General features: G+C 34.6%; 1 protein-coding gene across 2 annotated transcripts in view; it reads right to left on the bottom strand.

Moving 5' to 3' along the window:
• Nucleotides 1-2523: 2523 nt before the first annotated feature.
• The window catches only part of ephb6 (eph receptor B6), a 29436-nt gene continuing 19439 nt past the window's right edge, over nt 2524-12520 (bottom strand). Inside the window, exons 8-18 of one of the 2 annotated variants that reach the window (XM_016230580.1) lie at nt 10647-10809; nt 9423-9537; nt 9219-9274; nt 8714-8830; nt 8330-8577; nt 6755-6973; nt 6454-6603; nt 5170-5354; nt 5010-5091; nt 4501-4574; nt 2524-3235 (exon numbers count right to left, since the gene is read on the bottom strand). In XM_016230580.1, the coding sequence (XP_016086066.1) occupies nt 3130-3235; nt 4501-4574; nt 5010-5091; nt 5170-5354; nt 6454-6603; nt 6755-6973; nt 8330-8577; nt 8714-8830; nt 9219-9274; nt 9423-9537; nt 10647-10809 (1515 nt within the window). In that variant the 3' untranslated portion in view covers nt 2524-3129. Of the gene's footprint in view, nt 3236-4500; nt 4575-5009; nt 5092-5169; nt 5355-5731; nt 5863-6453; nt 6604-6754; nt 6974-8329; nt 8578-8713; nt 8831-9218; nt 9275-9422; nt 9538-10646; nt 10810-12520 lie in introns of those variants that run through there. The other variant, XM_016230581.1, reaches the window with a different exon arrangement.

Genomic DNA, 12520 nt, shown 5'->3' with positions numbered 1-12520 from the left:
TTTGCTGTGTATTATTTTAGATCTTCAAAGAACAGCCTGATACCCAAGGCATGTGTTTTACTTTGACTTCTTTTGGGGTGTTTTTTTTTATGTTACGATGTTGTAAGATTTCAATGTCCAAATTAGTGTGTGTGATTTCATCCTGCCTACCACAAAGGATTGCAAACAACTTATTTTGTTACAAAAAATTTAATGGACAGTTTCAGTTAAGTTCACCAAGGTCAGAGTGCAGCAGGAATGCAGAGTTTTGGTCATTTTTGCGCCTGGAATAATACAAGTTATTGCAGGATGCTTTTCACTAACCTATATGCTGCAGTGTGTGATGCTGTCACAGCAAATATTTACAATAATCAGCAGCAATTCACAGAGTAACACTTGTTTGGCGACCAAAACAAGTGGGTGTGCATGTTGTTTGCAACATGTAAGGGTAGATGAGGCATAATATGTCACCATTTCTTTTTTTATTTAGGTTTCTAAAAATTTTTATGGAATATATATGATTCTTTGATGAATAGAAAGTTTAAAAGAGCAGCATTTAGTTTAGTTGATATATATATATATATCCAGTTAATGTAGTCTCTCAGAGTATATGCATGCATAATTATAATTATGCAAATTAGCAAAATGCCATTTAAAACATGGCATATTAACATGACACAGCAGAAATAGCTGCGTGTTTTAACTTCCATTTAAAATAGTTATTTTGTGTATATGTGGACTTTGTGTTCATTACCCCTATCAGATCATACTCTGATCTCATACTGAGAATCTTGTCCACTTTCAAGTAAAGCTGACGCACACTGATCAGTGTCTGATATGTGTCATGCTGCTGACTCTGTGCTGTTTATGGCAAACAAGACAGACATATCAGCAACGTGATGAGTACAGACTTTTTGTGGTTTAAGATGATGTAAACAAATACAGTAGGCATCTTTAAACAAACTCATATATATTTTACAAATTTGGACAGTAGTGGAACAGTGGTGAACAACTGTACAATCAAACAGATTCAAATTGACATCAGCATGATCATACACTCCCTTTTTGCATTTTATTTTACACAGAAATCTATTCACACTTTTTTTCAGCAGCACCAAACAGTTTCATCCATACTGTAAATCTGTCACACACACACACACACACACACACACACACACACACACACAAACACACACTATGCACAAGGAGCACATCTCTCTCTCTTTCACTTCACCCAGCAATTGTAATCAAGTTTACTGTAACACCTACTTCACAATGCTTGTATATTACAGTGTGATTTTATGCTACATTGTTTCAGGGGTGAAATAGTCATTTACAGGAACACGTCTACTCGTGGACAGGACTTGGTGGCGGGAAATCTGTCACACACACACACACACACACACACACACACACACACACACACACACACACACACACACACACACACACTATGCACAAGGAGCACATCTCTCTCTCTTTCACTTCACCCAGCAATTGTAATCACGTTTACTGTAACACCTACTTCACAATGCTTGTATATTACAGTGTGATTTTATGCTACATTGTTTCAGGGGTGAAATAGTCATTTACAGGAACACGTCTACTCGTGGACAGGACTTGGTGGCGGGAAACTGGTTCACAGGTGAGAAAGTGGAACATCACAGGTAAGCAGTGAACTACCGTGGCCGCAGTGTACGACTGATACAAAAACTTTACCATTTGTGTCTGAATAACTTACTGTAAGTATTGTATGATTCTACAACACTATACACCATAAAGCATACAGCGCAAAATTCTTTTTTCTTTATGTTAGTTATTTGTCTTTATTTTATTTATTTTCCAGTAAAAATAACATCCATAAAACGAAATACATTTACTCAAAAAGCATATTATGATTTTTTTTTATTGCCTATGTCTTGGGAAAGACATACTACTTTTATACTACTTGCACCATTGCCAAATAGTTTGGTGTCAATAAGATTTTTGTTATTAAATTGTTTAAAAGTGACACTAAACTAGAGATACTGAGAGACTATGCATACACTGTTGAAAAGTTAGGGGCCAGTAAGATTTTTTTTTAAACTGATTAAAGATTTTAAATTGTTACAAAAATTATATATCAAATAAATTTTGTCCTTTTGAAAATTCTATTCATCCAACAATCCTGAAAACAAAAATTATTACAGTTTTCACAAAAATATTTATGATATAAAATATCATAACCGTTTTCAACATCACTTATAATGTCTCTTGATCACCAAATCAGCAGGGGGGGTATTAATGAAGTATTTTACTTAACCCACTGGCAGATAATTTTACTTATTTTAAGCAAAATGCTGGAAATCATTTTGCATATCTAGTAAATGCATCTCAATTTAAGAATTTTTAGATATTTTGACTAGAAACAAGACAAAAATACTAAGTAAGATATGCCTTTTTTGCAGTGTGAACTGCTGAATATTCAGCTTTTATTTTAAATTGTGATTGTATTTTACAATATTACTGTATTTCTGATCTTGGTGAGCAAAAGAGTCTTCTTTCAAAAACATTTAAATCTCACTGACCCCAAACCTTTGTTCAGTAGTGTGTATTTTCTGAAAACAATATTAACACATCCTTAACAAAAACTTGATAAGCTCTCAGATATTTTTACTGGAAAGCAAGGTAAAATGCTTATTATAAACATGACTTTTAGAAGTGTACTTGTGGGGTTCAGTTTATTGATCAATATGAGTATTGTTTGTTTGTGTAGTTAAAACTAAAACATCTAGTGCCCTTGACCAACACGTGCCAACAAAGACATAACAGTCAGCTACCATCCATTTAAAGTCTCTGATTGTCCTTGCAACTGATTGTGAAGGAGCTTTCTTTTTGTGTTCTTAAGGCTCAAGTTCATACTGAATGCCAGTAAGTAGTGAACTGATAAGAAAGTGAGAGGTAGTGCAACACCGAAGGAGGGAGTAAGTGAAAGAAGAATATGGAAGACAACAGTTCAGCAAGAAAGCGTGGGACTGATGGGCAAATAATTCATCATAAAAATCTTCTTTTTCACTCAAGACTCCTTTTGTCATCCTCATGTCTATTCCAGTGTTCTTGTGGACTCGATCTCCCAGCATGCACTGCAGTGTCAACACAATTTGGGAAGCATCAGACCTCCACATGTCCCTGAGTGAGGTGTGTCCTGAGCTGCTTAGCTGCATTTACGATCTTCCGCTGATGACCGAGCAGATTCACTCCTAGAGCCTGAACATCCCTGAGAGAAAAGTGATGCATTATTATATTCACAGCACTCACACAGAAACATGAAACAATAAATGAATGTTTCTTCAACTGAAATAGATTTTTTTATGGATAGATCTTTATGTATAGATAACTAACAGGTAACCCAGACCTTTAGTCTTAAAATTAGGGCTGCACAGTTAATCTAATTTCTAATCGCAATTACAATTATGGACGCCACAATTATGTAATCGTTCAAAGCGGCAATTAATCGTTCAAAGTCCACTTATGTTATTCTGCATGCTTAAGATATGTTTTTTTCTTTCTACATGTTATCTTAAGGGTTTTTCCATTGTTTTAGTTTTAGTATAACATTATAATACCATTCATATTTTTAAAGAATATTTGAAAGAAGAAACCAATCCGATGTATAGTTGACATTTGAGGCTTAATACTATAGAAAAGCACTAAAGGTTTTTCAGTTAGAGTGTTTTCAGCTTGTTTATTTTCATATAAAAATGCGGCATGCAGTTGCATCAAACAATGGGATAAACATCATTCAATGTAAATTGTGATAATCGTAATTAATAATCGCAATTACAATTTCAAGGGAATAATCGACAATTATGATTTTTGTCATAATTGTGCAGCCCTACTTAAAATACAAATAAAATGATAAAAATAAGACTCCTTACATTTTAAAACAAATCTAAGCAAAGAATGAAATAAAAACAAACCAATAATTCTATATTTACTTTATAACTCTACATAGATCTACACACTACTGCTTAAACGTTTGGGATCATTATCTTTATTTTAAAAGATTACTTTTATTCACCAAGGATGCATTAAATTGATCAAAAGTGACAGTTATGACATTTATAACGTTACAGAAGATCGATTTCAAATAAATGCTGTTCCTTTGATCTTTATAGTCTCTGATCAAACAAATGCAGCCTTGGTGCCCATGAGAGGCTTCTTGAGCTTTTGAAAAAGTTGATGTACTTGTTTACCAAAGAGACAGCAGTGTCAGGAATGAAATATGAGAAAGAGAAAAAGAAAGTAAATGTCAAATTATTCAAGAAGTGTGAAAATATGATTCAAGTGAGTGTGTTTATAATGTATAAAATTGCCCATTAGAGAATGCTATTAAACACAATACATCATTTGAGATGTGGCACGAATGACACTGTGGTAAGAATTTTTAGTTCTTTCTGAAATAATGTAACAAAAAATACATTATTCTGTGATGTATGAATGTGTTGGACAAACTCATGTGAAAAGTGTGTTTTAACGTACTCCATTGTGAGCATGCTCACTCTTTCCAGACTGTGGTACTGTGCTCTCTCAAACGCATCCTTATACCGGTCCATCTTTAGAGCTGTCAGCCAATCACCGACTGTTGAGAGGCTTCTTGAGCTTTTGAAAAAGTTGATGTACTTGTTTACCAAAGAGACAGCAGTGTCAGGAATGAAATATGAGAAAGAGAAAAAGAAAGTAAATGTCAAATTATTCAAGAAGTGTGAAAATATGATTCAAGTGAGTGTGTTTATAATGTATAAAATTGCCCATTAGAGAATGCTATTAAACACAATACATCATTTGAGATGTGGCACGAATGACACTGTGGTAAGAATTTTTAGTTCTTTCTGAAATAATGTAACAAAAAATACATTATTCTGTGATGTATGAATGTGTTGGACAAACTCATGTGAAAAGTGTGTTTTAACGTACTCCATTGTGAGCATGCTCACTCTTTCCAGACTGTGGTACTGTGCTCTCTCAAACGCATCCTTATACCGGTCCATCTTTAGAGCTGTCAGCCAATCACCGACTGTTGTCACTGTTGAGAGGTCAGTAGGGGTGGGGCTTAAGAGTGGCTGGGTGGGACTAAGAAAGAGGAGAATATTTGAAAAGATGAAATGCAGAATCACCTGGTAAAATAAGGTGGTAACTCGAGTAACTCACCGGCTGTGTTCGGCCTTCAGGGAGGCAGGGTGGCGTATGAGACGGTCAAGAGACGACAGGAGAGAATCAAAGCCTGGCCGGTCCTGTCTGTCGGCCTGCCAGCACTGCAGCATCAGAGAGTGAAGAGCTGGAGGACAACCGTTCGGAGCAGGTAAACGGTACTGCTCAACCACTGCCTTCATCACCTAGAGAAAAAGAGATGACACATCTCTCTACACACTGCAGCTAAGTGACAAACACATTCTACAACCTGGTTTAGTTACAGTTGCAGAACATATCACGGAATGATAATTTAGGGGATTCACTCCCGTATTTAAATACGGTTGTCACTCCTGAAATTTTACTGTGTGTATGTGGCCTTAGTGAAGTGTTTAATTGTATAAGACGAGAAATACAAAAGAAGGGAGTAGACAAGTGATTTGGAGGAAAAAGGAACTGAAAAACAGAAAGAACAGAGTTAGAAAAGAGGAATAAGATGGGAAAAAAACATTTAGTAAGATATTTGCACAATTCACATGTTTTATATCATCACATAAAATAAAAAGTTTTTTTTTTTACTGGATTGTGTCATTCACTTCACAGGATATTCGTTAATAAATGTTCAAATACTCTTTTTGCTGCAAATCAAAGTCTTAGTGCTGGTTGGCTTGGTTCATGTCTTAGAGCTCTTTATTGAATCATTCTTCGAAATCCCTATCAAGAAAAGGTATGGGAAAAATACTTCCAGATTCAAAGCAGCTGAAAAACTATGCGTTTAATGTTTTACTATTTATTCAACATGTGAATATACACCTATTGAGGTCATTACATTTCTAGCTGTCGGCTAGAAACTTTTCTAAAAAATACTGTAAAATCTGCTAAATGTCACACTCCCACAGTACTGCTGCAAACTTTAAATCTCAAGCAGTGATTTAAACACAGCACAAACACACACACACTGCTTTTCTATTTTTTTCTGGGGACATTCTATAGGTGTAATGGTTTTTATACTGTACAAACACTTGATTCTATATGATATCAATATCTTGATTCTAAGCTGTTTTCGTAATGGGGACCAAAAAAATGTCCCCACAAGGTCAAATTGTACTGGTATTACTATACTTGTGAGGACATTTGGTCCTCATAATGTAGGGAATACCAGGTAAACACTCAGAAACACACTGTACTATTCTGTGTTTTGTTTATGCAACTGCTCATGAAACATTCTAATAGCTCCCTCTAGTGTACATTTGGTTCATTTAACTGCTTTGTCACTGCATGGGATGTAAAATTTATAATGCTCACCTCTTGGTTGCTCATGTCCCAGTATGGACGTTCTCCATATGACATGACCTCCCACATGAGTATCCCAAAACTCCAGACGTCACTCGCTGAACTGAATTTACGATGCTGGAAAGCTTCAGGAGCTGTCCACCGCACTGGGATCTTACTGCCCTGAAAGACAGAGGGAATAATTAAATCAACGACAACACAAATGAACAAAAAAACTCAGAGCAACAATGGAAAGAACTAAAAATGAAAGGAATTTACATACATTCATTTAAATAGTGTTTTGTACATTTACAGAAAATTTCCCATAACGCACCAGTGAAGCAGTGTAGGTGGGCATGTTGTGGTCCAGACCCCTCATTAAACGGGACAGGCCGAAGTCAGATACCTTACAAACCAGGTTTGAATTCACCAGAATGTTCCGGGCAGCAAGGTCACGATGGACAAAATTTCTCTCTGAAAGATAACGCATTCCAGCTCCAACACCTCTCAACATGCCTACCAGCTGCAACACGCTGAACTGATCCTCGTTTTCCTAAAAAATAAAAATTACAAATTTATGAATATGCATTTTTAATTTAATGTATTTTTCAGAAATGTTTTATGTAAAACATCTTGTAATTTTAAATAATGTAATACTATAAAGATAAATATATTTTATTTATATGAACACAAATCATTTAACTTAATTTCCTGTCATTTTATAATATATTTTATTTATAAATAAATAAATATATATATACACTGAACAAAATAATAAACGCAACACTTTTGTTTTTGCCCCCATTTTTCATGGGCTGAACTCAAAGATCTAAGACTTTTTGTATGTACACAAAAGGCCTATTTCTCTCAAATATTGTTCATAAATCTGTCTAAATCTGTGTTAGTGAGCACTTCTCCTTTGCCGAGATAATCCATCCACCTCACAGGTGTGGCATATCAAGATGCTGATTAGACAGCATGATTATTGCACAGGTGTGCCTTAGGCTGACCACAATAAAAGGCCACTCAAAAATGTGCAGTTTTATCACACAGCACAATGCCACAGATGTCGCAAGTTTTGATGGAGCATGCAATTGGCATGTTGACTGCAGGAATGTCCACCAGAGCTGTTGAATGTTAATTTCTCTACCATAAGCCGTCTCCAAAGGAGTTTTAGAGAATTTGGCAGTACATCCAACCGGCCTCACAACCGCAGACCACGTGTAACCACACCAGCCCAGGACCTCCACATCCAGCATCTTCACCTCCAAGATCATCTGAGACCAGCCACCCGGACAGCTGCTGCAACAATCGGTTTGCATAACCAAAGAATTTCTGCACAAACTGTCAGAAACCGTCTCAGGGAAGCTCATCTGCATGCTCGTCGTCCTCATCGGGGTCTTGACCTGACTGCAGTCCATCGTCTTAACATCCTTTTGTGTACATACAAAAAGTCTTAGATCTTTGAGTTCAGCTCATGAAAAATGGGGGCAAAAACAAAAGTGTTGCGTTGATAATTTTGTTCAGTATATATATATATATATATATAGTTGATTTTCCTGCCTTTTTTCTTACCATGAGAAAAGCATCTATGGGACAATCTCTGTGATAATTTAACTTGACTTTCAACTGGTCCTTTTCTAAATAATATTTTAGAATATTACAATGATATATAATGCAACAATTTGTTTCATTTATATAAATAAAAATTAAATAGAATTAAATGTAATATATTTAAATTTTTTTACTCTGAGATCCAAGGCCATTCTCCATAAACTCTGTGATAATTTAACTTAAATTTCATCTTGTTATTTTTAAAATAACATATAATAATGTATAATAATAAATTTTTTTCTCTTATATAAATAAATAATTGAATAGAATGTAACATCATGTCATTTGTTCTTACCCTGAGAAAGGCATCCAGGGGTCCATTCTCCATAAACTCTGTGATAATCCGTTCAGGAGGGGTGCGAGTGATCACACCTTCCAGTTTCAGTACATTAGGGTGGTCAAACTGGCCAAGGACTCCGGCCTCACTGAGAAACACATTCTTCTCACGGTCTGTCACTCCCCAACGCAAGGTCTTAACCGCAACCAGCACCTCTCTACGACCTAGTGGCCTGTACCGGCCACGGGACACCTCCCCGAACTGAGCTAGAGAGAGAAGAGTGTTCTGAGGTAAAAAAAAAAAAAATCCATAATGCTTGTTTTATCTGATTTATACACTTCGTGTCAAGCTGTTGTTATCCTGCCTCTGGAAAATCAACAAACTTTCAACACATGTACTAACCAGCACCAATGACTTCTTCGCTCTTTAGGTGAGCAGGGTCGATTTCACGTGCAAATTCTTTGACCGCCTCACTGGGGTCTTCGTAAGTAGAGGGGTCCACATAATATTTCACCCCACCTGAATAAGTAACAACATCCATATTATGTTTAATCCACACAGACCATCTAATGACTGGTTCTGTCACAGACATGCTGCCAGGCGGCTCGAAATGTCAGGGGGAATAAAGTAATACCACAAATATGTGCACCACAGTCAGGACTACAAACATAAAAACTACTGACACGGCACATTTATCATCCTTTGTCAAAATAGCAAAATTCTCACAAACCCCTCTTAATTGTGGTGTAGACATAGTACTTTACTGAATCATAGCTATTACGTAATAGCAATAATGACAAAGTAGTCTGAATGCAGCCCACTTTAGAAGATGAAGATAATGTACATGTAGTGACTGTTGGAGAAATGTACACAAGTATGCACTGCAGTTCACATATAAAGCCCTCACCTCTGTTGCTGATGTATCTCTGAAGTCTGTCGCTATAAGGGCTTTCTCTCCTTTTACTAGTGGAAAAAAGGCAGAATAACAAAGACACAATAACAGTGATATTCTTTTAATCTTTTATATGCAAGAAACAAGCCTCTTTTTGTACTTTTTTTGTAATATCTACTAGTATCTTCGTAATATCTACATATATTGCACAATACATACCTTCGAAACACAAACACAATGATGATGGCAGTCACAACCAATAGAAACGCTGCTCCACCCATTATCGATCCAATCATAAGAGGCAGGCGATTCTGAATCTGCTTTGACTGTTCCTCTACAAAGTGAAAAAATGGCAATACAAAATTAAATGAAACAAAATTAATAACTGAAAATATGTCAAATATTTTTGAATTTCAAATAAAAGTTTTCTATTTGAATATATTTTAAAATGTAATTTATTCCTGTGATGCAAAACTGAATTTTCAGCATCATTACTCTAGTCATCAGTGTCACATGATCCTTCAGAAATCATTCTAATATGCTGATTTGCTGCTCAAGTAACATTACTTATTATTATCAATGTTGAAAACATTTGTGCTGCTTAATAGTTTTGTGGAAACTGCTTTTATATTTTTCAGGATTCTTTGATGAATAGAAAGTTCAAAAGAAAGCTTTTAAGTTATAATTTCTTTGTAATAATATAATTCTTTACTGTCAGTTTTGACCAATTCAATGCATCCTTGAATCCTGAATATAAGTAATAATTTATTTCCAAAAAAAAAAATAAAACCCTTACTGACCCCATTTGAACAGAATTGTCAAAATATAAAAATTAAATCTTAAATTACTTAAAAAATAATGAGTTGTTAATTGTTAATTGCAATTGTTAACATTAGGATGTTGTGAAATTTGTTACTTTTGTTCTTTAAGAAAATAATTTGTCCTAGGAGTTTGTCCGACAAAAAAGTTGGAAATCTCAGAATTAGTGTATATTTACGAATGCCGTCAAACGATTAATTGTGATTAATCACATCCAAAATAAAAGTTTTTATTTACATAATATATGTGTGTGTACTATGTATATTATGTATATATAAATACACACACATACAGTATATATTTTGAAAATATTTACATGTATTTACATGTAAATATTTATATTATATATAAATATATTTAATATATAAACGTAACATATTTTCCTTCAATATATACATGCATGGGTGTGTATTTATATATACATAATAAATACACACAGTACACACACATATACTATGTAAACAAAAACTTTTAAATAATCGTTTGACAGCACTAATATTTACATAAGCATTGGTCCTTTGCTTACTGAACAAGAAGCATTTGGTACTGAAGCATAATAATATGCTTTCATACGTATTGGCTGGAATGCTAAATTATGTGTGACATGCTGTATTCTTGGCCTACCCATTGCTAGAGTGCTGAAGTAAATCGTGTGGCTGTAGGGTCCGTAGCCTCTCTCATTCCGGGCACGGATCTGGAAGGCGTAGATGGAGCCTGGAATCAGACCTCCAACTGTCACTGTGTTGGTTTCACTGAACACGCTCATAGCACTGTCCTCATCAGACCCCTGCCAGAGAGACAAAGCACAAGCATTACACAACCGTTTATACTGATGTAAAGGGACAGTTCACCTAAAAATCACTTGTTTACTCACCCTCATATCGTTTCCATTGCTATTCCAGTATTATTTATAGAGTATTAGCATTTTTAGTAATAGGTTTAGTAATTTTGTTGTGCTTTTGTCATTTTTATTATTATTGTTTTATATTTTTATTTAGAACATTATTATTTACTCACTATCATGCCGTTTCCAGAATTATTATTTATACACTATTATAGTACTTGTTTTCTTTTTAATTTTAGTTTACATTTGAGTCATTTTATTAAGTGGTTTTGTCATTGTTATTATTTCTCTATATAGCTGTTTTTCTATTCAGTTTAATTTTAGTTTTAGTAATTTTAGTACTTAAACTTGTTTTAGTTAGTTAGAAGTGTAGGTTCTTCATCTAATATTTATATTTTATTTCAGCTTTATTTCAATTAAAGAAAAAACTATTTTAATGCTATTTTAATAGTTTATTAGTTTGGGATAACAATAACAGCATTAGTCATTTCAAACCCATAAAACACAAAAGGATTATACTGTTCACATTTTTCCATGCAATTCTAAATGGATAGCTCACCCAAAATAGTATATAAAGTATTATAGTATTTTTTTTAATTTTTTGATTTTATGTTAGCTTTTATTTTTACAGTTTTATCAATTGCTGTACTTAAACTTGTTTCAGTTACTTTTAAATGTAAGTGTAGCTTAAGCATTTAAAGTGTAAGTTTTTCATCTAATAATTATATTTTATTTGAATACAGCTTAATAGTTTTAGCTTTAGTTAGCAATAACACCACTTGTTGATTTTTAGGAATGTACTGATCACATTTTTTCCATGCAATTATAGAGTTTTTGGGTGATCTATTCCCCCAAAATACATTTATTACATACTAATTATAGTTAAAAATCTATTAAAATATTTACTGACATATCGCTCGAGACTTACTGATATAAAAAATTATAATTCAACTTTATTTGGAGTGCTACTTGTGCACAATGCACATTTCTTAAAGGGGTCATATGATGCGATTTCAATTTCTCCTTTCTCTTTGGAGTGTTACAAGCTCTTGGTGCATAAAGAAGATCTGTAAAGTTGCAAAGACTAAAGTCTCAAATCCAAAGAGATATTCTTTATAAAAGTTAAGAGTCAGCCACGCCTACCTAAAACGGCTCGTTCTAACACGCCCCCACATATCTACCTCACTATGTGGGAAGATTTGCATAATGCCGACCCAAATGTGCACGCAAAGAAAGAAGGCTTGTTTTCAGGAACAGCAGTAGTGTTGATGCAGCCATGTCAGGGAGACGCTGTGTTTCAGTGCAAAAGCACTTTATTTGGCCTTCTGGAAGTAGATGCAATTAGGAATCATTGGTTAAGATTTATTTACAACAGAACAGCACAACACAGATGTTCGAATTTGTGCAACGCATTTTATGGACGACAGTTTTTTTAACCTAGAAGAGTACAAGGCTGGCTGTGCACAAAGGCTATTTCTTAAAAAAAAAAAAAAGGGTCAATTCCCACTTTGCTATGACATTCTGGATCAGCGACTGTACGTATGTTTTGCTACTAGTTTAAGTATTTGCTACTGACTGTTCTAATGCGGAGGTTTGCGCAGCGCAGAGTAACGCATTGTGTGTGTGTGTGTGTGTGTGTGTGTGAGGGGAACAG

The sequence above is a fragment of the Sinocyclocheilus grahami genome, unplaced genomic scaffold (genome assembly GCF_001515645.1).
Source record: "Sinocyclocheilus grahami isolate Dianchi unplaced genomic scaffold, SAMN03320097.WGS_v1.1 scaffold373.1, whole genome shotgun sequence".
Classification (NCBI taxonomy): Eukaryota; Metazoa; Chordata; class Actinopteri; order Cypriniformes; family Cyprinidae; genus Sinocyclocheilus; species Sinocyclocheilus grahami.
This window is presented reverse-complemented; position numbering and strand designations above follow the sequence as displayed.